The 27,401-nt window shown below is 42.5% G+C and overlaps 1 protein-coding gene across 5 annotated transcripts in view; it reads left to right on the top strand.

Annotated features, from left to right (window-relative positions):
- Window positions 1-27,401, top strand: part of HAT1 (histone acetyltransferase 1) — a 115,275-nt gene that overhangs the window by 26,620 nt on the left and 61,254 nt on the right. For all 5 annotated transcript variants that reach the window (XM_030209528.1, XM_030209527.1, XM_030209529.1 and 2 more), the window contains 3 exons: window positions 1,179-1,250; window positions 8,125-8,200; window positions 21,538-21,658. In XM_030209528.1, coding sequence (XP_030065388.1) covers window positions 1,179-1,250; window positions 8,125-8,200; window positions 21,538-21,658 — 269 coding nt within the window. The remainder of the gene's footprint in view (window positions 1-1,178; window positions 1,251-8,124; window positions 8,201-21,537; window positions 21,659-27,401) is intronic.

Raw genomic sequence — 27,401 nt, 5'->3', positions numbered from 1 at the left:
TGTCTAATTGGTGTCCTTTTATGTGTGATGAGACTCATTGTGCTGTTGTGAAGTTCCATTGGTTTATGAAGTTTGTTAGTGACCTGGTGTTTGTGTTTTGTTTTTCTAGGTGCAGGTTTATGTCACCTATTAATAGGACATTTGGGTGATTGGTGCAGATATTTGATACGAAGTCCATGATGGCAACAGAGGCCCCAAAAATTAGTGCAGGGAGTCGAGGGTCAGGGCCCATTTGGGCCACAAGGAAGCTCTTTCCATGATAGGGGATAGGAGGCTCTAAGGACCATTTGGCCACCAGGCAGATGTTTACAGGGAGTAGGGCGGGGGGGGGGGGGCACTGGGTCACTAGGGAAACCTGCCTGAAAACAGCCTTCTGAGGTAAAGTGGTGCATTCACCTCAGATGACCCTTTTGCTCCCAATCTGGGGCCTTACTTCAGCTCTGACCTGGATTACATTACTTGGTGCTATCGGGGAAGGAAAACACTGCACCAAAATTGAGCATAATCTTTCACATGAGGAGCATATTGGATTCAGCATTTTGCATACCCACCCTTTAGCTTGGTGCTTTTACTGCTGATTTTTCCACATTAAAAACTTAGTGCACCTGGATTAAGTTTAGAAAAGGAAAATCAAGAGTAAACTGCTATACTAAAGGATAGCACAACTTACTACACTGGTCCCTCGGTATTTTGTTAACTTGTGTCAATTTCAGTGTTTAGTTTTTACCTTGCTCTTGCATACATTTTATCCAAAGTTTGCTGAGTCCACAGATTCTGAATTGTTTACCTGCGTGATTCCAGATTTTACGGTCTGTGCTCTTCTAGGTTTAACCCACTCCTCTTTCACCAAGTTTGAGAGTCAAATCTGAAACTAAATATTTTCAGAAAGTAGAAAGGGAGTGCCACCTTGACTTTAAAATTGAAAGAAAATATATTGTATATAGTGATGTCTTTTATTATTATTATTATTATTATAAAGGCTAACAGGTTTAAAAATGCAAACTTTTGAGGCTAGTGAAGTTCCTTTGTTGGGCAGCTCTAATCATTATCTTTTAAAGGAAACATCACAACAGTTTCTGTTTAGATTAGGATTTTGTTTTATTTCATTCATAGCCACTTTTCTATAATTAATATTTAAATATTTTGCACTGGAAACGTGTTATGTCCTGTTTTCACAGAGCTTAGCAGTATGGAAAAGAAGTTGGCAGAATTCAAATGTAACACAAATGAAGCAATTGATCTGAAATTGGGTAAGTTCTATGTTGATGATGAAACATTAGTAAGACGTTTTATGTAAACAGGTTAAAAAATACTTACCGGGGATTGGGACAGGTTGCAGGAGCTCCGGGGCTGAGTTGAGCCATTTGGGGGCGGGGCTGCAGGTTCCTGCAGACCCGGAAGTGCTCCCGGGCTGGTCAGGGAAGGCACTCGGGTTCACAGGACCCGGGCTCTGTCAGCAGGAAGCAGCCTGAATGTGCCCTGTAGGGAAGAGAGAGGGCAAACATCGGTGGCAGGTTGGGGTGCAGTGCGCTTTGGCACCATAACTGCGGGAGTCATGCCATTTGTGAGCAAGGAAAGAGAGGTACAGAGTGAGAAAGCAGAGGGCTTAAGAGCCCGGATGTTTAGTAGTGTGAAAAGCACCGAAGAAATATTAGTTGCTTACCTGTAACGGTAGTTTTCCGTGGACAAGGGATCTTCTAGCCACACCTCTGTATTTATGTCACGCTGATGTGACCAACCTGGCCATCCAATAGAAAATGCTTTAAAAAGTTTAAAGTGAGCATGCTCAAGGATTCCCGTCCCTACCCACAGTGTGTGTGTGTATATCTATCTATCTATCTATCTATCTATCTATCTATCTATCTATCTATCTATCTATCTATCTATCTATCTATCTATCTATCTATCTATCTATCTATCTATATGACATATCACAAAGCTCAGTTTAATAAAAATAGCTGTGACAACTTAGGGAGGGTAGGGATGGATTGTGTGGCTAGAAGATCCCTTGTCCATGGAAAACTACCGTTACAGGTAAGCAACTAACATTTTTCCATGGATAGGATCTTCTAGCCACATCTCTGAAGACTCCCAAGCATACACAGGTAACATATATACTGACTGATAAAATTCACATTCAATCAACTGATCTCTAATATGAAATTGTTACCTGTGATAGGAGGAGGAGGATAGTTATCGTTATATTGCTTCCTAAAGAATTGTCAACCCAAAGTTTGAATCTTGAAAACGTATGCACTGATGACCATGTTACTGCTCTGCAGATATCTAGAAGAGGTGCTGTATGTAAATATGCAGTTGAAGCGGCCATTGAACGTAGTCTATGGGCTGTGACAGGCGTCAATGGCTGATGCTGAAGAGATGATGTTGAATAGCAATAGTGAATACAATTGGCAATATACGATGATGATGTACGTTTAGAGACTGGTTGTTGATGATTTGAATTATAAGAAAGAAATAATTGAGAAGGTCTGTGAACCTGTGATGTATGTTGTAAGTAAACTGACAATGCTCTGGTGTATGAAGACGACTTTGTTGGGTATTCTGATGTGGAAGTGGTTAGAATACTGGTAATGTAATTGATTAATATGAAAAAAGGAGACTATCTTAGGCAAAACTTTTGGATGAGGACGTAGTTATTGCCTTATCATTCAAAATTTGAGTATATGGATCATAATACACTAATGCTTGAATTTCTCCAATTCTTCGAGCTCAAGTAATGGAAATAAGGAATAAAGTCTTCCAGGTTAGAAATTTGAAGGTGGCAGACTGCAAAGGTCCAAATAGAGGTCTCATTAGCATCTCTAGTACTAAATTCAAGTCCCACACTACTGGAGGAGTTTGAATAGGAGGTTTCAGGTTAAGTAATCCTCTTATAAAACGTTTGGTTATAGGATGCCTTATTATTTTTGTGTCCTCAATAGGATCATGAAAAACCGATATAGCTGCAACATGAACTTCAACTGAAGAACAAGCTAAACCATAATTAGAAAGTTATAGAAAATAATCTAATAATGGAGAAATTGAACAAGAGACTGGATTAATGTTACATGGTCTACACCATAACAGAAATCTGGTCCACTTGAAAGAATAAGAACTTCTAGTTGACTGCTTTCTGGAGGCTACCAACACATTAATGACTGGAGAGGTACTGAGGAGCTGCAGAGTGAATGCACTTATAAGTCAATAAGAGGAGTTTGAACTGTATGCGGAAACGGATAGGGAGCCAGTGAAGTGACTTGAGGAGCAACATTGGCGGAATATTAGTCGTGCAGCAGAATTTTGAACAGATTGAAGAGGAGAGAGATGGCTGAGTGGGAGACCTGTAAGAAGCAAGTTGCAATAGTCTAAGCGAGAGGTGATAAGAGTGTGGATGAGGGTTCTGGTAGTGTGCTCAGAAAGGAAAGGACGAATTTTGTTGATATTATAGAGAAAGAAACGACAGGTTTTATCAGTCTGCTGAATATGTGCAGAGAAGGAGAGGGAGGAGTCGAAGATGACCCCAAGGTTACGAACTGATGAGAGTGTTATCCACAGAAATAGAGAATGGGGGAAGAGGGGGGAAGTTGGTTTAGGTGGGAAGATAAGAAGCTCAGTCTTGGTCATGTTTAGTTTCAGATGGTGGTGAGACATCCAGGCAGCAATGTCAGACAGGCAGGCTGATACTTTGGCCTCGATTCTTGCTGAGATTTCTGGTGTGGAGAGGTAGCTCTGGGAGTCATCAGCGTAAAGATGATACTGAAAACTACGGGATGAGATCAGAGTACCAAGGGAAGAAGTATAGATGGATAAAAGAAGAGGTCCCAGGACAGATCCCTGAGGATCTGTGTCGAAAGATAGGCGCCCTTCTCCTTCGAAAATAAGCTGGTAAGTGTATTAGCTTCTGTATGTGGTAACAGTTTTTCAGCTATATTATGTATGGCACTACAGAATTTTCAATAAAAAATCTTTCAATTAAAAAAAAAAACTTAACTAGAAACTTTGAATAAAATCATCTTGTACAGATGGAAGTACATCTTGTTTAGGTGACTGAACTAGAAGTAGAAGGTATTTGTTGAACAGGCTGAATAGGTTGTAAAGTATGATTTGAAGAAGCTTGCGATGGAACTGGTGAATTTGGAGAAAAATCATCTTTTCTAGAATTGGAAGGAGAGACAGACCATAATTCATGTCTATGAGGAGATTATGGTGAGAGGATGTTTTAGATGAGAGCAACTGAGGTGTAATAACCTCTTTAGCTTTAGGAGGAATAGAAGCAGCAAGTTTATCAGGCTGCTGATTTTGTAAGACCTGTGTGAGTAAATGAATAAACTATAACTGTTCATTAGAAGAAGATGATTGTGATCTACTTCCTGTGCTTTTTGTGAGATTTAGAAGAGGCACAAGATAATGAATGCCTGGAGTGTCGATGTCGTGCAGACTTATGGTGTCAATGCCGAGAGTGAGCTCGGCTCCATTTGGTTGGGGGAGTGTCAGAAGATGAAGAAGAGGTCGAAGAAGCTTGACATCGACTGGTAGTTAGAGTGTTTGATGATGACGTTGAGGAATGTCAACATCGATGCCGAGAAGCCGATTTCTGAGAAAGGGCTGGTCTTGTTGAATCAGCTGATTTCAAAGAATGAAAAGTCGAGGTGGAAGGATCAGCATCAGGCAGAGAATCGGCAAAAATTACCTCAGGCAACTGAGCTGATACTGACAAACTTTGTAGAATTTGTGAAGAGAAGTCCTGATCCATGAGCATTAAAGCAAGGGAGAGAGCAGGAAATAAAGCCACCTGATCCCTGGGCACTGAGGCAAGGGGGAGAGCAGGGATTGAAGTGTCATTTTGTGGAGCTGAAGCTGCCGGTAAAGGTACACATTGAGCAGTAGAACATTTCCTTGACGAACTTGCTGATGAAGTTCCCGAATGTGAAGTAGCTAAATATTCTTTCAGCTCTAGTTTCAAGTGACTTTTGTGACATGCTCTTACAGGAAAAACAATTAAGTGTATCATGGTGCTCCCCCAAACAACGGAGACACCTGAGGTTAAGTAATAGATAATTTACGTGTGCAAGTAGCACAACGTTTAAATCCTGTCTTTTGGTTAGACATAGAAAATAAAATATCTGATAAATTAAATTCGTGAATTTTGACTGAGTGACTGAAAATAAAGTGGACACGGGTCGTTCCGTATCCACGAACAAAATAAAAACTGAGCTCTGTGATATGTCATTTTCATTTATTTACTGTGGGTAAGGGTGGGAATCCTTGAGCATGCTCACTTTAAACTTTTTAGAGCATTTTCTATTGGATGGCCGGGTCGGTCACGTCAGCATGACGTAAATTCAGAGGTGTGGCTAGAAGATCCTGGCCATGGAAAAAAATTGAGTCCAAGTAGGCAAAGGAGGAAGTGACCTGATGTGCAGTGGTTCACTTCCTCTCCCTTCTACACAATGTTTGTGGGGGAGTTGGAGAAAGCAGCTGATGCTGTGCAGAATTCTACGCAATCTGTTGAAGTGGGCATTCTGTGCCTATTGTGTGTTATGCAGTCACGCAGAATTCTTCTAGGAATATGGATTTAACTCATGCTATGTCATTGATAGCTCAAAGTGAGTAACATTTAGGTACAGTAGTTATTCTTTAAGTCCAGTGAGCTTACAAACTAAGAGTTCTGTTTACTAAGTTACTTTGTGGCAAAATAATGCTCTTTGCCAGTAATGCACTTTAACATATGTTAAATAATAATGAGCTGCAAAGCATGCAGTGCAGCTCATTGTGCAAAATGCATAATACAGCTTTTAGTAAATTTTGCAAGCTGCATTATTTATTGAACGTTAACCACACCTGAAAGTGTTAACTTTCCCATTGTAGCGTCTGTCCACTTATGCACTAGAGCCAGTGCTTTGGTGATATAGACACAGCTATTCCCTGCTCCCAGTCTCAATTATATAAAGAGTGCCCCCCTGAGCTTGCACCTTTGTTCCTAATCTGTACAATGATGCGCTTCAGATCCCTTTAAACATTTTTGGATCACTACTGGCTAGCTAATAAACATAATCATTGATGAAAGTGGAGGACTGGAGCAATTGTTGGTTGTTTCTGCACCAGTTACTGACTTCACAAATGGTGCCTATAGATCTCTGGCAGTAGATTTGTGGTATTGTTGCTAAATGTCAGGAAGCCAAACAAGGGGTGTGTGGAATATATGGAGGCACACAATGTTTAAAATAGATTTGGGGTTCTAATCTGGAGGGTTTGCCGTCATTATCCTAAAAGGGATCAGGATTGGGGGAGAGGGGTGAGCATTCTTTGTTTTGAAAAGGTTTCATGAGATAGAACCCAGGAGGGGGAGATTATTACACTTTATTAAGGATCAGTGATTGGGAGTTCGGCCCTAGAGTGGGATGTGAAGGAGGCTAGTTTTTGTACATTGTTGGCCCAGGCCATGAAAACATAGCAGGACCAACTTGGGGCCACTGTCTTGTGTTGTAGGGGCTAGGAACGCAAGATATTCCCATCTTCAACAACCATACAATTTATTGTGAGGGTTACTAACCTGAGGTACCACAAGGTAGTGGATATTGTAATATAGTGCATAAATACACACTTTTACAGTAGGTTAATAGAAATTTAAGTTTCTTCCTGGGTGGAAGACATGGACCAGAGAGGAATTCGTATTGGCTTGCTTTAGAAATGTTATATGCACATCTACTAAAAGGTTGAATCTATACTGGGCATACTGGGAGCATTTTGTTCTTTGTTCTCTGATACTACTTATGTTACATTGCTGGCCTCCACCACTTCCACTGGTAGTCTGTTCTAGACTTGAACTGCCTCTTTGGTTCTTACAAGTTCTTTATTTTTGCTTTTCACCTTTTGTAACAATCCAAATTCCTATTGAAATAAGCAAGATTCTCCAAGTATTCATGTAACCAATAGTTGTTGACATAGAGGGGTATTTTTAAAAAGTCTTAAGTCCAGTTCATAACATCTTAAAAAAGAGACCAAAACAAAACATTTTACAGCCATAAACAGGGAAAAGGTCTAGATTTCCTGTTCAGTTATGGCTGTGAGATAGATGTTTTTGCACTGAAAATGTTCAAAATGAATGACAAAAAAGGGACATGAATGTCTGTCTAGCATAATTTTCAAAAAATATAGCCACACAGATATCCCTGCAAAACAGAAGAGTAGCCTAGTGGTTAGTGCAGTGGACTGGTAAACCAAGGGACACAGGTTCCTGAATGTACACCACGTCAATAGCCTTCAAGCTTGCAGGTGTCTTATATATTTAGGTACAGTAGGTACTTTTCTATTTCTTGAAGACTCTGAATTATTAAAAAAAAAATTTGAATTGGGACTTGAACCTGAGCCCCTTGGTTCAGAGTCCACTGTACTAACAACTAAGCTGCTACTCTGACCCGCTTGCCGATTTGTTCAGAATGGCCATAATACCTGCAGTTGATACAGAACCTGGTTTTCCTTTCTGGTTTCACTTTCAGGGGAGAGGAAGGGGGATAGCAACCACTGTGGGAATTAAGGGGTTATGCCTTAACCTTCCAGTAGTCAACTGCTCAATTAAAACAATTTTTGTAACTTGGACATGACTGAAACAGGTCTAAATAAAAACACCCATCTTTTTAGACATGGATGTTTCTTCCCGTTCGAAAATTCCTGTTGGACCCAGTTCTACTTTTGGGCCCTCCCTAGTCCTGCCCAAAACATGCCCACAACACACCCCTTGTTATTTAGATGACCTGCAGTATGAAATGTCCAAATTCTGATTTTCAAAATCAGGATTTGGATGTTTTTAGCAGATAAGCCTTTTTTAAAGGAATTTTAAGACATCCATCTGCTTTGAAAGTGAGCACCATAGGATTCTAACCATGGCTGCCTTGTTGGAAACCTAATGCCATTGTACCACTGATGTTAGGGTTATAATCATAGCTATTTTGTGCAAGTCATTCTTTTATCTGTATCTGCCTATGTCTATTACTGCTGTAGAAAAGAGTACTAATAGTAATGCTGGAAGCCTTTGAAATGACCACACCATATTAAGCTTTTTAAAATAGGTTGTTGCTAGTCTCTGTGTTTAGCATAATTTTTTTTTCTTTTACATTTTTATAGTACGTTTCCCAGATGATCTGGAAGATGAGAATACAACTTTTCATCCGGAATACACTCACCAGCTGTTCGGAGATGAGTGAGTAGTGCAGCAAAATGTAGGAAAGAGTGAATAGAGTATGGAAAAAAAATATTCTGTTGCTCTCATCTCCTAAGATGTAAATTGAGTGCTGTTGCATTTATGAAATGACTTCTAGCAACTTGATGTTCTACTGTGTTGATGAATGATGAGACAAGTTTGCCTGACTCTTGATTTATAAAATGTATATGTAAAGTATAATTTATAATAAAACCTAGGATCTTCGGTTTCTTCCAAAACCAAATCTGTGAGCGAAATTGGCCACTCGATTTTGTTAGAAACCGAAACTAAATGAAACTGCCCCCCCCTCCTGAGCCCAACCCGGGCAGTGGCCCACATCTCTCTTCGTGCCCCTCCCCATGATCACTCCTCCACCCCAACCACATGAAGGCCCTTCCTGGGCCTACCTTAAGAAGCCCCGGTGGTTTAGTGGCCTCTTAAGGGGCAGGAATGAACCCCACTCATTCCTGCCCTGTGCTGCTGAGACTTCCTATGGCAGTCTGTGACAGACATTTTGCAGTTGGAACCAGCAGGGGCTGGAGACTCAGGTGGGATGGGGGAGTGAGTTTCGAGTTTGTCTAAAATGCACAGACATTTTTGACCAAAACCTGAACGTGGAGTTTGGATCGGTTTTGATGCTGAATCTAAAACCGAAATTCAGTTGGCTTCTTATCCATAGTATACAAACTCAAATAGATTTTGTTTACATTCTCAACCTGAAGAATGCTAGTGTGAATATTTGGAAAGAGAATTTGTGTACTGTATTGAAACAGTAAAACCTTTAAAAGAAAAAATACCTTCTGGCAGTAGCTGCTTGAATTGTCCTAATTTTAATTTGTGTTATATAAAACACAATATAAGTCATGTGAAAGCATTTCTCTGGTTATGGGGAAAAAAAACACTGGGCCCTGTTTACTAAGCCGCACTGTAGGCGCGCAAACTTTTTAGCGCACGCTAATGATAGAGACACCCATAGGAATATAATGGGTGTCTCTATCGTTAGCAGGGACTAGAGCACGGCATGGTAAACAGGGCCCACTGTGTTCAAGGCATTTTCTCTTCTGCTAAATGAACAAACAAAGTGTTCCAAAATGTAATAGAGCTAAGTGATTTAAGTAAAAGTATTCTTTTTAATTGTATTTTCCGAGGTCACGTAATGCATGGAGGGAGATAGACGTGTTCCTGTCTCTTTTTGGGGTCCTGCACCCTAATGCCTATAACCACAGGTTTTGCTACCAGTTAGCTGCTGCTTCTCTTCCTATCTGACTGTGGCTGATCTATGGACAAATATCTCTATAAAGTAGGGAGTGAGATAACTGGGGCAAAAGCCAAAAAAGAAGCCACGAAGCTGCGGGGCACTGAAGAAAAGATGGTGGCAGCAGAACAACAAGGCTCCTCAGCATTTACAAAACAACAGGTTGCCCAGTTAACAGAGGCAGTATGAACAGCAATGGAGTCACGCTTTGCCCAATTCATCACACAACTGTCCACCTCAAGTCTTTGTTGGCTGATATGACCCGCCGGACATCAGAGTTGGAGCAACGAGTATCCACTCTAGAAGAAATGGCAGGAGTTTCAACGAACACTCTTAACTGCTCTAGAGAGCAGGGTGCAGGAACAGCGTGAATGGCTTGAAGATATAGAGAACAGATCTCAGCGCAGTAATCTATGCATTGTAGGACTGCCAGAATGCATCCCAGAATGGAATTTGAGTTCTATGTTGGAAACCTGGCTAAACAAAGAATTTGCTCTCTCCAACAGTAGAGGTCCGCTTTGCCGTGAGTTCGCACACCTACTGGGTGGGACATTATCAACAGGATTGACAGAAACGTCGGGTGTTAATAATGAAAATACATAACTACATTCACAAGATGGAGATCCTGAGAGGCTTTAGACAGAAATGGTATTCTCTCAAATATTAAGATGCTCCCATGCTGATCTTTCAAGATTACTCAGCAGCACTTTAGGAGGACCATAGGAAATTCTCGCCGGTGTGTGCTCAGTGCCCCACAAAAGTCCTCCGCTTTACATTGGCCTACCCAGTGGCTCTGAAAATTCACCTGAATGGGCAGTGGCTCACATTTGATAATCCTGCAGAGGTGCAAGACTGCCTGAAAGTGCTTCCAGCACCCAAACTGCCTAGATAAACTGAATTTACAGGTGTTATGAGTTTATGTACACTTAATACTGCTTATGTTTGTTCATTGCAATGCTTACTTGGCTACAGTACTTTGTTGATCTTGTAAAAAGTTGGGTGGCGGGTGGGGGATCCCCTGCAAAGATGTGATTAGTAATCTGTCTTTTAAGAGTACAGGACAGGTGGAAGGGGATGAGTGAGGAGAGAACTGGTTAGATGGGTGGGAGGAGGGAGGGCAGGGATTGGAGTGATGACTGGGATAATGGGTTTGTATTGGGTGGGTACTGGTGATGTGGGAGTGGTTGAATTAAAAAATCTTGGGGGTGGCTCTCCCCAGTATAAAAGTTGGCATCAAGGTGTCAAATGAGACATATATGCTGTTCTAGGTGAGGGCTGGGCACCAAGACTGGTTGAGAAGTTGATGTGCTTGGTTCTGTTAGTCTCATTATGTCTAGGCTGTGTCAGCCTTCCAGAGTAGAATTATAATAACTTGGAATATGGGGGGTATTGTGTCCCCCATAAAATGCAAAAAGAAAATCCTATCTGTCTTGCGGTGGAGTGGGCCTGGCATTGCCTATTTGCAGAAGACACGTCTTAACAGATGAAGAGCACAGGAAACTTCAGAGGGCCTGGGTTGGAGAGGTGCACTTTGCCTCTCCAAAGGGTCGTAGGGGGGGAGTTGCAGTGCTGATTCATAAATCCTTGTCATGCACCTCGAAGGTGTAATGAAGGACACAGAGGGGAGATATATATTACGTAAACTGTGGCTACAGGGACGGGAACTGTATTTAACATTATATGGACTTACCCCTTTTGACAATGCCTTTTTCTCAGCTCTCCTGGCCCAGTTATTTCCTTACCAAGAAAAAAGATCTGGTAGTCTTGGGAGACATGAATATCACAGCAGACTCTGTTTTGGACAGCACAGCACTAGGTGGACAAAGGCCAGGCCATGCTATGGGGTTCTTAGGGCATTTAGTAAATCCTTAACTAGTGGAGCAGTAGCCTAGTGGTTAGTGCAGTGGACTTTGAGTCTGGGGAACTGAGTTTGATTCCCACTGCAGCTCCTTGTCACTCTGGGCAAGTCACTTAACCTTCCATTGCCCCTGGTACAAAATAAGTACCTGAATATATGTAAACCGCTTTGAATGTAGTTGCAAAAACCTCAGAAAGGCGGTATATCAAGTCCCATTTCCCTTTCCCCCTTTCCATTAACGTTAGTGGATACCACCTATTAGAAAAAGACTACACTCACAGATCGAGAGCACACCATACTTTTCCCCGCCTGGATTATATACTGACTAACCCATGTCTATTTTCTTCTGTGACAGAGGCTCATATCAATTTAGAAATGATTTCGGACCACTCAGTGGTGTGGGTTGATTTGGAAGTTCCATCCCAAAGTTTCATTCTGGCAGGTTGGCGCTTTCCCAGTTACTTAATATGTAGCACGGATTTTCAGACCTATCTAATCTCCCGATGGGAGGAGTATGTTATGTATAATCAGAAACATGCTGATCACCCGCAGCTATTTTGGAGCACAGCCAAAGTGGTGCTTGGAGGGGATATAATTGCTCATGTAACTACCAGGCATAAAAAAGTGGCGTTGAGTATACAACACTTAGAAAAGAAGCTTCACCGAGAGCGGTGGGTATATTTACAGGCACCCTGTTCTCGAGCTAAGGAGGCATACTTAACTACACAAATAGCTTTAAACTCTCTAATACATGAGCAGACTGAGAGAAGCCTGGTATACCAAAAATTTCGCTTTCACGTGTATAGCAATAAGCCAGGTAAGATGTTAGCTCATATTATTAAATCTTGGGGAGGAATGCAGACAATTGGGGCACTACAGGACGGCTTATGGAATATAACTAACAGACCGGACATGATAGAAGCCACACTAGTGGAACACTTTTGGGCCTTATACAAAGCTCGTCTGACAGTAGCTAATCAGGTCATAGAGATGTATTCCTGGATTGTGCTGAGTTGCCACAACTTTATGTTGCAGACAGAGTTTTTAGGGGCCCCATTACAAGCAAAAGAACAGCAGGTGCTCAAAAAAACTGAAACCTTATTCAGTCCCGGGGGCGGATGGCTTCTTGGGGAAATTTATAAGACCCTGCATTTGCAGATTTTGGGTCCGCTGTTGGATTATTATAATGCGGTAGTGGAGGATGGAACCTTTCCATAGCATGAGAACATGGCCCTTATTTCTTTAATCCCGAAGTCAGGAAAGCCACAGACTGAAGCTGAATCTTACCACCCTATATCTCTGTTAAATGTGGATTTCAAGTTGTTAGCGAGAGTCCTCGCCTCTTTTTTTTTTTTTTTTTTAATAATAATTTTTATGTGTTTAGTCCTCGCCTCTTGACTGTAGAAGGTCTTATTTGACCTTGTGGGCCCAGCGCAAGTGGGATTTGTCCCAGAGCGGCAAACAGTATTTAATAGAATGCATCTGATGTTGGCTATGTCATATTGTCAAAAAAATGATGTTCCTGCCCTGCTCATTAGTTTGGATGCAGTCAACGTGTTTGATCAGGTACACTGGCAATATCTTTTCCGGGTGTTGGCAGCGTGGGGGCTTCAGGCTGGTTCCTACACTGTCCAGGCCCTTTACCATTTGCCACAAGCACAATTACTGGTGAACGGGGGATGGTCTACTATTTCCATCCAGCAAACACATGACAAGGATGTCCCCTGTTGCCTCTCCTTTTTATACTATCCTTAGAACCATTTTTAAGGGTGCTCAATACAGCCCCGGACATCAAGGGGGTTGAACTGGATGGCTACCCGATTAAGGTGTTGGCATATGTGGACAACCTTACAGTGGGGTTAGCATTTCCCCAGGATTCCTTATCGGGTATGTTGACCTTACTGAGTCACAATTTCAGGTACAATTTCAGGGTTTAAGCTCGAATACGATAAATCTAACATGATGCCTTTGAGCACGCAAGTAAAGAAGCAGTGGCAGGGATTTTTTTCCATTAACTTGGTAAGATACGGCATTAAGATATTTAGGATTCTCTGAGGACAAGCAGGCTTCCATCTTCTCACAAGTGGGTGACGCCGATCCATGCCACCTGGTCCGGCATTTTGCCAAAGATAAAAATAGAGCTTTGTGGAGTGTGAGCTGCGCTCCATTGCACATGCGCAAGTGCCTTCCCGCCTGTAGCATGAACATGGTCTCAGTTCTCTTTTTTTTTCCGCGTGAAGATAAGGTGCTCTTTTTTTTTTTTTTTTTTTCCTCTCCTCAGTCGCCCAGTTCTAGAGAGCTTTCAGTGCCTTTTGGCTATTTTTTTCCTAATTTTTCTTGTGGCCTTTATTTGGCTTTTATTTTTAAACCCGTCCTTTAGTTTCTTAATTTGTTTTGCCCGGGTTTAAGCTTTCTTCCTTTTTCGACGTCATCAGGCCATTTTTATTTTCTTAATTTGTTTTGCCTGGGTTTAAGTTTTCTTCCTTTTTCGACATCATTGGGCCATCATTGGATTCTTTCCTTTCTTTGCCATGCCTTGCCCCTTTTTTAGACACCATCGAGTCGTTTAATTTAGCCAACGATGTTTTCCCGTCCATGTCCATGAAGACTCCCAGTGACTTCAAGCACCGTACCCCATGCGGTCGGACTTTCTCTGGGAACAACACCCATTCTTGGCGTCTGCAGTGTCTTGGGCCTGACCATAGCCCTGATAACTCTGTTCTCTCTCTTCGCATGAAGAAGAAGACCCAGATTTCCTGAGAGGCTCAACGAGAAAAAAGGTTTTGGAGCCAAGTCCAGCTCCTTGACATCTGCATCAAAGTTGGAGGTGTCGGCATCAACGTCGAGCATCGCACTGGCATCGGGAGTGTTGGTAAGCATGGCTGCTTCGAGACCCTTAAACACTGGGAGCAGTGAGGCATTGAGTGGGTCTCCACGTGTCTCGAGGTCTCCTGTTGTGCAGGCCCCTCGGGACCGTACATCATTGGATACAACCCCGAGGCGACGTGTGGATTCAACATAGTCCTTATCTGCACCGAGGAGCCTTGGTGACACTCTTCAGGCAAAGTCCAAGGAGCATCGTCATCAGTCACCCTCGACACGTGGTGCCCGGAGCTCCGGGGAGTCGAAGGATTCGGCACCTGAGAAGTGTTGGCACCGGGAGGATTGCTCTCCCTCCGTACAAGAGGTGCTGGTGCATCTGTCTCTAGGCAGCCGAGATCCTGCTCCTACATTGACCCCAGCAGTTCTGCAACCTTCACCTCAACCGGCATCCCAGCTTTTCCTGGTGTCAACCCTGGATGAGCGCATCCAGGCTTTGCTCCCAGAGCTGCTGGATGGCATTATGCAGTGGTGTGCAACGGTATTTGGTGCTTGCACCTGTCATACCTCCCGTTGCGGCTCCGCCTAGCTCTCAGCCTGCGATGTGACTTCCGATGCTGGAGCCACTTGTGGCCCTGGTGTCGACTGCCACCCAAGCTGGTACCCCCTCATTGGCAGAGGAAGCTTCACCGGAGTCGAGATTGGAGCTGGCTCCTCAACACCGCTCTCGAGGGCACGGTTCCTCTACATTGAGGCAGGTTCTGTCTCGGCAGTCCCATAGGGAGATACTGTCCGACACTGAGGAGGAGCGCTCAGGGTATTCAGAGGAAGAACCAAGATACTTCTCCTCAGATGAGTCTTATGGGATTCCCTTTGAACCTTCCCCTCTATCTGAAAGGAGACTGTCTCCACCGGAGAGCCTTTCATTTCCATCTTTTGTTAAGGAAATGGTTGATTCCATTTAATTTCCTTTGGAAGTGGAGGATAACCAGGACTAAGATGCTCAAAGTCCTGGACTTCACATCTCCTCCTAAGGAGACTGTGACTGCCCCTGTCCACAAGGTACTGTATAATTACCAATCAGGAGATATAAATTCATATATACTGTTGCTATTTATGTAAATTGGCTTTTCATTATTGAACCCTTATGGTTTCGCTTTTGCTTTTGCACTTAATTAGCACTGTTTTCTCCATGTTTACATTGTCTTTCATGTCTCTTGACATCTATATATTATTTTGCTTATTCAGTTCACGCTGATTATGCCCACCAAGATATAGCAATGTATCATTCAGGCATACAGTTATTTTGCTTATTCCTTTGCCAGCCTCTGACTCTTGATGGACTGAGTATGATGGGGCATGCCTAGAATAAAGACATGGAAAGATCCAAGTTTGTACACCACAAGTACGTCTTCAAGATCTATCCAGGCCCAAATGATGTTAGATCCCCCAAGGTTGTGGCAATAATCTTTACACCTTGCAAACTACTGGATCACAAGTTGTGGGTCCATGTGAAAGATATACGGGTTTACTCAGCCACAGAACCTGAGGTTACCAGCCTAACCATCTCAAGACCAGCCACTTCCTTCAGCAGGCCAGCCTGAAAACCCAGATCTTCGCCCAGATTCTTCAGCGCTTCCACCGCCTCAACCATGATCGATGAAAGAGAATTTAGAACTGATACTTAATTTGAGAATTACTGTTGCTGTTTACGGACATTATAGATTCATATTTTGTTTTATTTTCAGTTTAGCAGTAATCCTGTCTATATATTGAAAAGGTTTTATTTTATTTTCCTATTATTTCCTTTATTGTTCTAATTGTTTTTCTAAGAGTTTCCCCGTTATTTCTGTTTATGTCATTTAAATTGAAGTTGATATTGCTCAGATACAAGGGTAACATCAAACCCTAATACTGGCTATGATATCATAATGAAGGTGTAAACCCTGTTGGTATCAACCAGTTATGCAATTGTTTAACTTTGGTGTAGGCTTACTTAAGCTGCATGTCTTTCTGTAGGTTTGACTAAGCTCCAAGTGGGGTAGCGGATATATAAAATGCTTCCCATACTTCCAGGTCATTATGCATATGTCAAGATACATGCATGACCTTTGTTAATATAAATTTTCCTAGGATTGACCATTTTTGCTGTATAAGGCAACCACATACTTGCTATCCACTTTTTAGTGCTCATGATTGGATGCCAATGATGAGTAATAGTAAGGTCCAGGAATTCCGACCTGTTTAAGGATTCTGAATACCTACAACCTAAAACAGCTTGCAATCTGAGTACTAACCATATATTTGTTGAGCCACCATAACAATGCTTAATCAAAACCACTATTCCTTCCGAGGACCACTGAGATAGATACATTAGATTATCTCTCCATGCGCTATGCAACAGATATAACAGACGTCATATACAGACCTGAAAGTGTTTATTAGTATGATCCATCTGAAATTGCTAGTACCCGCATACCTATACTTCATGGGATTTTGTAGATGAACTCATGGATTTGTCCCATTCATAAAACCTCAAGAGAGATGACATCAGGATTAAGCCCAAGGGATTAGGTAATATAAAGGGAATTCCATATGCCCAAATAATATATCACCTGAGAATGAAGTTTCCTATCTTGCACCATACCTTCTAACAATTTGTAAGACCAAAACTCCCCCTCTCGTTGATAGCTTGCCACCTTCTGGAATGGATGATGACAAGCTTGACGAGCTTTGTGTCACCCCTCTCCAGAGGGGGTGACAAGTGGGGAATGTATAATTATACTACAGCAAGAGGCCCTCACTGGATGCCCACCGGAAGGGTGGAAGGTTAGGACTCAGGCTGTAAAAATACCAGCTAGGTTTAAAAATCTATGACTGGCTGAGCAAGGACTTGCTTTTCCTGCAAGTTAATATGCGTTCTAGTTTAAGATCTATCCACTGGAATAGTGGTGGGCCAAGCTACATAGCTTTGTACAGCTGAAAAGCACTGACTAGGCCTGATAACCTACTAATGGCCTTATAGATGAGTCTTAACAAAATCAGGTACAAATTGAATGTAGCACTTATTAAAATGGAGTTTGTCTTCCTATAAGATGAAACTTAGATCATAAGATGATAAAAAAAAAAAGAGGAAGTGAAACTGATATGCTAAAAATAAGATGTTCTGGCAGAAGAGAAAACATGTTGACAAAAGAGGAAATTGCACAATAACTTGCAATAGCTAGAACGGAAGCACCTGGCCGGATAGGAAAATATGATCTCAGAAATTGTGAAATATTAGGAAAAAATGGGTCCTGCCATTGGCTTGCATTGGGATCTGTGGCTATAAAAGAGATAAGATTTAGACAGAGAGTTGGAGTCCTTCCCCAACACTTCTCGGACGGCAGAGCTCTGTGCAATTAAACCCAGAATCTGTTTGATGTCTGTACTTGATTGAAAACTTGGTAAGATTAAAGCCTTCTTTCTGAAATCTATCTCTGTCTCTATTTTCAAGTACTCTCCACCTGTCATTTATACTACAAACTAAGCCACATGCAAATAATACACACTCTTTGCACTAATTTAAGGACTCATAATATATGTGGGAACACAAATGGCCAAGGATTCATTTAAATCCAGATAGACAGAAAGCTGTGGTCATGGGAATTAGATTGGAACTGAGCCTTCTGATGCCTCCACACCGCCGCAAACAGATTGTGGAGGCACAAACCCTCTGTACACCTCCGTGGGAAAGGGTCTCCCCGGGGCGTAGAGAGGGGTTCAATTAAAACAGTACTCAAGGAAGTCCTTATCAGGAACTGAGAGTCCCCTCTGTTGGACCCTGTCATCCCCAAGAAGATTGACACCCAGTATCGGATCCACAGTGAACCTGTTGTTAGGCCTCAATTACCTAAAAATTCTATGATGGTGCAGTCCGCACCCAAGAGAGCCAGGAGTACTAGGGACTATGTCTCGGCACCCCCAGGCAGAGAAGCTAGAACCCTGGATTCTTTTGGGAGGAAGATGTACTAGGCTTCAATGCTCATCTCCCGTATACAATCCTATCAGCTCCTCACGAGCGTTTACTTGCAAAACTCGGTGCGACAGCTGTTGGACTTGGTGGATGCGCTCTTTCCGGAGCAGGCCGAGCCTTTTCGCCAGTTGGTCAAGCAGCAGAAGGTGTATCGAAAGTTCTTGGCCAGGGACACTTACGACACTTTTGATGTGGCATCCGGCTGCGTGTTTCAGATCTGGAACACTCTGTTCAGCAGCTGTTGGTGGATGCCCCTTGCCGGGGGGATAACGTTTTTAAAGAGAAGGTTGAAGAGGTCGCTGACTAAATAAAAAAACACACTGATACTATCTCTTCTTTTGCCTGCCGGATGCCTTCTGCACCAACCTCCTCAGCTAGGAGGGGTTTTAGCAAGCTAAGGAATGCTCCCTACTACTATTCGAAGCTTAGGTACAATCTTTTGGCTTGCCAGCCTAATCAAGCTCGGCCCCAGTGCACTTGTTCACTTCAACGGCATGCACCTAAGGGACAAGCTTTGACTGGCTCCAGCAGAGCATAGTTGCAGTAAAAGTGCGTGTCTGTGATAACCCAGCATTTCCCCCAGGGCAGGGTCATAGTGTGTTCACGGGGTGGGCAAGAAGGGGTCTCCAGTATCTGGCACATCATGTGGATGGTTAGCGGTGCATGATGTCCTTTACTGAACTTCAGAAAAACTATCATTTGCCACACTTGTGTTATTTTGCATATATACAACTTCGGCACGATGTGTCCTCTCTTTCTTGGACTGACCTTACGGAAGACGTAGTGGAGACACTGGAGGAAGCTGATACATTGGGATCACAGCAGCAAGTACCACCAACATCTCAAAGACACTACTCCGAATCTGAACTACGCTGCATTAACAGAGTGTTGGTCTCTGGATCAGCAGAACATATGAAACTCTATATACTAGGGCTACATAAACTGTCGATATTTATGGACCTAAAGGAAATGTTGTATAAAATTGCATTGCGGCTTCACATAGTGCCAAACAGAGCTTATCAAGACAATATTACTCCAAGTGTGGCTTGTAACAAGTGTGGTATAACACCAGCAGCATTGGGGCACATGTTCTGGCACTGCCCCATGGTTTCTCGATTCTGGAGGAGGGTGTTGGCCACATACTAGCTTGCTGGATCTGTATACCATTACACTTGCCCCACCTATATTGTTTGGACAGTATGTTCTCACTGACCTGGTACCTCTTGGATTTAAGAAATTTCTTCACAAAGCAATACTGTTTGGCATTTTGCTGCATTGATTGGAACCTAGAGGACATACTCTCCAAAGATGGCGGTTATTACTCCTTTTCCAGATATGGATAGAATGGCAAGGAATAGCATCACTGGACAGTGTCCCAGGGACTTTATTCCAACAAATTTGGGAGCTGTTTTGGCTGACGTTGTCTGCTAGAGCTCAGAGTAGTTTGTTAAATTTCTAATATTTCAACTTCTTAGTGACTTGGGGGAGCCACCTTGGGGGGTGGTGTAGGGAGGGACTTGTAGGGGGAAGAGATGATACAGGAAGCTGGGCGATTGAATAAAGCTGTAGAATACCATTTACTAGGTTGGGGGGATGTTGGAGACGTGGGGAGGGAGAAAATGTTACAAAGTTTAATGGCTGATTCTACCTTTTTGTTTTACTGTATATGCTCTGATATTTGAAGCTTTGTATATTCAGATTGTTGGAGGTATTTACTTCAGTTCATCATCAATTAATATAAAACATAAATTGTATTTTCCTTTGATTGACTAGAAGTATGTTCTTTGATCAGATTTTTTTTGTCTCACTTAGTATATTTTGGGATGTGCTATGGCTAACAAGAAAACTTGCTTCTTTTGCAAGTGGAAGAGTGGCCTAATGGTTAGTGCAATGGGATGCAGACCTGGGGAACCAGGTTCGATTCCCACTGCTGCCTAAAGTTCAGCAGTGGGTTAAGATCCTGGGGAACCAGGTTCAATTCTCTCTGCAGCTCGGTGTGACCCTGGACAAGACACTTAGCTCTCCATTGCCCCAGGTACAATATACTTAGATTGTGAGCCCATCTGGGACAGTGCAAGTACCTGAATAGTTATATATGTAAACTGCCTTAATTTGTGCTTCAATAGAAGGTGATATTTCAAAGACTTAGACAAAGCTGGTGTTCTACCATGAATAAACCTGTCAGCTAGTAGCACAGCTTGTCTGTGGCCTATAGATCATGTTCTTAAAAGCATATGGAAGCGTGAAATATGTCATTTTCTCTTCTGGGGTCTGAGATGTGATGGCAGTGGTTTGTTAATATTTCAGAAGTTTACAATTTTAAAATCCTAATAGATCAAATAGTTTTGTTTTTCTGAGAAACAGTGGATGTCTCTAAAACTGCATTATTAATACCATATTTTTTTTATTACTGTTTAGAGTGAAATAAGATTGTTAAGATCCCTCCTTTTTTCATTCTGGTTTTGATTTAATTCATGTTGGAAAGTTAGTTTCTATTTACTTCCACCATTTTGAGCCAAAGCATGTTGGAAAATGCATACTTAGGGTGGTAAAATGGTTTGTTTCCTCCTTACTCTGTAAACAAAGTGAGGCATGCTTGTGTCTGGGGATATGATTAAGTGTCTCTCTTTAGGCTGGCTGACAGGTGGGCAGACAGCATGTCGGGACAGGTTTTTTTTTCCTGGTTGGGAGTAAGGGTACGTGTGAGGAGCAGACTGTTTTTAGCTCCAAGGCTGTACCGAGGGCTGTGCAGGTGCAAGGGAGGAGAGGGTACCAGAATTGCTTCCTGTTCATTGTCTCCTTCTCTTGGCCATAACCAAGTGGGTGCGATTCTGGCTCGGTATAGTCCTGTTTTAGTTCTCAAGCCATCCCATTCCCCCCCCCCCCCCCCCCCCCCCCCCCACACACACACACACACACATTTCATGGTTATCATTTGTTGGTTCCTCTCTGTCAGTAACTGTGATAAAGTCTGGCCATCCTACAGTTCACTTCTCCTTCTTTGCTCTTTTGCTTTAATGTGTACACATATGTTTGCACATGTGTATGGAGAGATACACAGATAAGATGGATGCACTGACCCTCGACAATAGGTGGTTTTGCTTTTTTGTGAAATGCATCTGGAAAGTAGGGTGCTAATCCCCAGGAGAATCCTGCTAAAGGCATGAAGAGTGATCTTAGAGTATATATTTGAAATAAAATGTAGTGGGGCAAAGAAATGCCTAAACATGAAACTCCAAGAGGGAAGTAGTTTGTTAAAAAAAAAAAAAAAGTACTCGGTTAAGAATCTGATTAGTATTGCAGCTTTAATATGTGAGTGTTAATATGAACACTTTCACCAAACAGTTGTAACTGCATTCACTGATCTGCATGTATTTCTCTTCCTCCAGTGAAATTGCCTTTGGATATAAGGGACTGCAGATATTTCTGTATTATACTGCTGGCAACCTCTCGCCCCTTTTTCGTCTCCAGTATACTTCCAAAGTTGATGAAAAGTTTGACACTGTGCAGGTAAAATTAGAACAATGTTTTATGTCAATAACTTTTACATAGGAAACATTCAGATTTTATGCATACGAATGTGTGCATAGATTATCTGTACATCTATATATGTCTGTATGTATTTGGATATAGATATAATAAGAATGGGCAGTTGTTTCAAACAAATGTCATTTGCTGGTAAGAGTGCATCACAATGTTCACATAGTGCACACTCTTTCCTGTTGGTACACGCATGGGTGATGGTTCACATAATATTGGGAAAGAGTGCACACTATATGCGTAAAGAACATACTGTGTGTGCGTAGTTTGCACTCCTACTGATATTCATTTCCAACTGAAAAAAAAAACATGAAAAATGTCTGGGTGCCCTTCCCTAATATGTGTATAACACTTTTTCCTTAGCATCAGCAGCAGACAAATCCAGAGACTTATGGGTTATGACCATTTACCAGCAGGTGGAGATAGAGTACCAAACTGAACTCTGCCCCATAGGGCGGTGTGCTCCTTGGTCAGTCAGCATTTTGTTTCGCGTTTGCATTATTGGCCTTCAGGCCGCTGTAGTCTTACGGCTTAGAGTAGGTGCCAGGTGGGATGCCCCCTGGGCACCTGGCAGGTTGCAGTCTTCTATTTTTTGCTGCTGGTCGGCGGAAGACAGTTTGTGGCGCGTTCACCAGCCTTTTCATGGGTGCTGTTTGGGGACCCTCCTGTTGGGGGCTACGCAGGCTGCCTGGCATCATTGCCTACTACATACTGTCAGGCTCTCTCTCTCTTTCTCTCTCTCTGCAGGGCATGTGGCTTGATTGTGTCTTTGCTTCTACAGGCACTCCTTCGCTGTTAGCAGCTCCAGCTGTGTCAGCCTCTGGTAGTTCCTGTGGCCATTGTCTGCCTTTGCCTCGCAGTGACAGCTTCAGTTCAGTGCATGGCTACGGCTGCTTGTCTAGCTCGTGGATCTATGGTATCGGCAGAATTCAGCTCTTTCATGGCTGTGGAGCTTGGTATATGTGGAGCATGGCTCCATCGCAGTCTGTACAGCACAGTTTCACCTTTTCATATGCCTCACTGCTTAGTATTTGGCTTTGGAGCACGGTTCTGACTACACCTGGTGGCCACTTCACCATATCTAGCATGGTCCACTCATGCATCGTTGGTCTTATTCTCAGTTTGGTTCCGTCTCAGGATGCTGTTCCCAGTTTTCTGTCTGTCGGATGGAACGGCTGCATGTCTGAATGGAGAGCAAACCCTTCCTTTTTTTAATGTGTGGAATGCAGCCCTAGTCCCGACTCTAAACATGACCATCTGTGCCTGATGGCTGCGGATCCTTTCTGGGGCACAGTTCCATTTCTGATGACGAGGCATGGCTCCGTTGCTGCCCTTGAGAGTTGTTTCGTCGCTGAAGGTAAAGTCCGGCTCAGTCTCCGCAGGGCAGCGCTCCGTCTGGGATAATCAGCAAAGCTCTGTATCGCTCCATGGTTTGATCTCATCTTGAGTATTGCATTCAGTTTTGGTCGCCATATCTCAAAAAAGATATAGTGGAATTGGAAAAGGCTCAAAGAAGAATGACCAAAATGAGAGAGGGAATGGAACTCCTCCCATATGAGGAAAGGCTAAAGATGTTAGAGCTCCAGCTTGGGAAAGGGATGGCTGAAGTGGGGGGGGGGGGGGGGGGGGGGGGGGGGGGGGTATGATTGAGGTATGTAAAATCCTGAGTGGTGTAGAGCTTAACTATTCTTTGAGTGAAATAATATTTCCCCCTATTTAATTTCATTGAGTGTCCCCTGGTCTTTGTACTTTTTGAAAGAGTGAAAAATCGATTCACGAATTGATTTTTCACTCTTTCAAAAAGTACAAAGACCAGGGAACACTCGATGAAATTAACAAATAGGGGGAAATATTATTTCACTCAAAGAATAGTTAAGCTCTGGAACTCACTGCCGGAGAATGTGATAATAGCGTTTAGTGTATCTAGTTTTAAAAAAAGATTTGGACAAGTTCCTGGAGGAAAAGTTTATAGTCTGTTAATGAGATGGACATGGGGGAAGCCACTGTTTACCCAGGGATTGGTAGCATGGAATGTTGCTACTAATTTGTTTAAAATTTACTACTTTGTAGCTTCATTTAGTGCCCCCTAGTCCTAGTATTTTTGGAAAGAGTACACAAGCGATTCACATCTACCTGTTTTATTCCACTCATTATTTTATATACCTCTATCATATTTCCCCTCAGCCGTCTTTTCTCCAAGCTGAAGAGCCCAAGCCGTTTTAGACTTTCCTCATAGGGAAGTCACCCATCCCCTTTATTATTTTCGTTGCCTTTCTCTGTACTTTTTCTAATTCCACTGTATCTTTTTTGAGATGCGATGACCAACAAAAGAGGAGCATACTTGGTTGAGTCTCTCCAGAGTGGACCACGATGACTCCAAAGTAATAACCAGTGGCTTTACAAGAGGTTGAAGGGGGGCAAGGGGAGCAAGGAAGTCACCAACTTGGGTACTACCTACTTTGGTAGGTGTTTCTTCAAAGCCACTCACTGTGCCTGCCTCGAACCCTCTCCCTCCTGCACCAGTGTTGACCAGGCATCAATTGAGGTATTAGTTGAGCCACCTGCACAGTTTACCCAAATGCACTCCTGGGTTTCCCCTTAGATTGCTCTAGCTGCTCAGCATGCATATTCAAGGGAGGAGGAGAGATTGGCCCCAAAGGACTAAATGAGGCATTTGTCTTCTAAGTTGGAGCCTTCCTTACTCCTACAGTGGAGGCACCCAATGCAGCCGGAACTGCAAACGTTGTTACCGTGGTCTGACATGCAGATGAGTAGCAGAAGGAGAAGTAGTTACACTTTTGCAAAGGTAACTGGTATTTTTATTTTATACTTTAAAATTTATCGCCACATGTCACTCTAGTGCCATCTTGGGAGTGCCAGCAAGCTAGATTTCTCTCAAGGGCAAGGTTCGTCATCAAGTTAAGGATAATCTTTGTTTGGAAGAAGAAGTTATTCAAATTCAATCTGAAATCCAGTTGCTTTTCAGGATGTGACTAATTGCAGACACTGAGATCAGTCCCATGAGCTGGTTTGTCTCTGATTGTTACAGAACTCTCTACTGTCTTGCTAGTTGCCGTATTCCCACAGCTACTATTGTTATCTAGTCCAGATGCAAATATGAGTATATATGAAATGGTTGGTTTCAGGTGTTCAGTCTGATCCAAGGGGTGAGCCAGGTGGCTCTCCCTTTGGATGGTGTTTTCATTAAAGATCAGCCTGATTGGCTGAGATGCAAGGTCCTTGGTTCAGTTGATACAAAAAGCATGTTTCCCTTAGTTTGAGATGGTCTGTCAACTGTTCATGCCTCATCTAAATACTTCCCAGCTATGCTTATATAGCTAAACCGGATCTGCCAGGACCAGTTCTTAGATGAGCTATCATTTGTAGTACACTTTTTGTTTTGTCTAGCTCTTCATGCCTTAGATCTCATCTCGGAAGACCAGTAAGGGTGTTTACTACTATGTGACTGTAGTTCCTTTCATCAACAGGCAAGAAAGCATGACAGTGTGGTAGTGACTGGAAGGTATACCTTTTTGCTTCTTTGGCGGAGATGCTCTACTACTGCTGTTAACAGCACCTATAAATAGAGTATAACATTTTCAACCAGATTTTCTCAGATGACACATACACATAGTCCGAGGGAATGGGAGATGTTCCTGCAGCTTTGCACGCATATATGTTTCTAGACATCATGGCAAAGGCCAACTCCTAGGTTTGTCATTGCTTTCTCAATGTAAGGAGAATGGATCCAAATGTCTGGATGTGTTTTTGCAGCCTTGGTCTTGAAGGAAGCGCCTGAGGTTAGGACAGTTGATCCAGACAATTCCATTTCACTCAGGCATGGTAGTTTTATTGCTCTTGTGTAGACCAGAAGATCTTGATTTGTCCGTCCAACTCATTTTGAAATTGATCAACCACTGCAATTTTCCAAATTGAATGAAGGGAACTCATTTTCAGGATCTGGTTGTCATGGAGAATTCAGTTCCATTTTCTCTTAAAGTTGCACTCTTCAGCAGCCACACTTCAGGCACTGTCATTGCTCACAGGAGGACCGTGCCACACTGCCTCAAACTAGAAGTGGTCTACCTTTATAGAGTGTATGTGACTGTGTCAACTTTTGAGCCATGCTGCGCATAGAGCACAATTTTCTTTCTTGCTGCGTTCTTCTCATCATGGTATTTATTTAGGATGGACTATAAAGAAGATTGGCTTGGGGGTCTTTTAAGTTGCACCTTTCTTATGCTTGTAGGCCCTCTGTTATGGTCCTCCTGGCAACTCATCTGGCTCTATTGCAATTCTCTGAAATATGTCACATACACATTTTTCTGTACGTTCCTCTAGTCCTCAAAGTGCTAGGATTTCCGTCTTTTCAGCCCGTTAATAGAGTGACATTGAAGGTTCTTGACATCAAATCAGTCTTTCTAGGAGCTGTCCCTTTTCCTTTCAGGATTCTACGATCCAAGCTTTATTGGGCAAACATTTTTCGCTTGTTGTCATAAGCTACTGTTTCAATCAAAACAGTTCCCCTTCTTTCCAAATGAGGTGGCTGTTTCCAGATTTCGAAGGTTGGACTGATTTATTTTCACCCTTCTTGGGAGCTGTTAGTTATGGTCTGTGGTCCCCAGAAGTTGGATGTCAGTTTTGGCTCTCTTCTATGTCTGGGTTCCTTTCTTTTGGGCCTGGGTCCACTTCTTATAAGCTCGGAACTAATCCTAACAGGAGCCAGCTATGACAAAACAGCCTTGCAGGCTACTTTTTGTTCAAGGACAGAAGCATGTGTTTTTATTGGTATGCATTTATTAGGAAGCAACTTCCTAAAGGTTTGAGTTTTTTATTTCTACCAAATATGTTCCAACCTTATGGGCAAATGACCATGGCGAGTATGGTCAATGTCTTCAGAATGGTGACATGGATGTCTCTTTTGTACATTTGCAAGGCATTTTGGATTTGAGGTAGGAATGCAAATGCTAGCTGTGTTTGGGTTTGAACTTACTCTTGCAGGAATTTCACAGTTCCATTCATCTTGAGGAGTACTTTACTACATCCCACTGGTTCTGGACTGGTCTAGTGAGGATGCTAAGGTAGAAGAAATTTATGTCTTTTGTGCTAATTTTCTTTCCTTTAGTTCCAGAAAAACAAAGTGGGAAGTGGACCAATGACTTCAGGACGCTGAGGCTATGATGGTATATAAAGGAGTAAACGTTATTGTAGAGACACAGTACTGTGTTTCGGCCACAGGCCTGCCTCAGGAGTCTTGAGCGATTAAAAAAATGTTTTTTTGATTTACTGGTTAGTCTTGAACGATGCAAAAAAAAAAAATATCCAATACTTGTTGGTCTTATCAAAGTCTTCCACGATCGTCAAACTAAAGTGTAGCAGGACAGAACTGCCTGTAACTTCAAACTGGAAAAACAAAACACAGTGTCGAGTCTACAATAAAGTTTACTCCTTTATATACCATCATAGTCTCAGCGTCCTGAAGTCACTGGTCCACTTCCCACTTTGTTTTTCTGTATCTTTACCCCGTGGGATTTTGTGTTCATCCACTCTGTGGAGAGCCTTCCCTTTCCTTTAGTTCCACCAGACCAATCCAGAGCATTCCCCATTATATCACCATTTTTTAATTGGCTTTAAATTGCTGTAATCTTGCTCTTCTGTTCTGGTTGGAAACTGTTCCTTTTCTTTACTCATATTGTTGTTAAACAGGACTTAG

Source organism: Microcaecilia unicolor, chromosome 7, assembly GCF_901765095.1.
Source record: "Microcaecilia unicolor chromosome 7, aMicUni1.1, whole genome shotgun sequence".
In the NCBI taxonomy this organism is placed as follows: Eukaryota; Metazoa; Chordata; class Amphibia; order Gymnophiona; family Siphonopidae; genus Microcaecilia; species Microcaecilia unicolor.
Note: the sequence above shows the minus strand (reverse complement) of the source record. Positions and strands in the feature narration are given on the sequence as shown.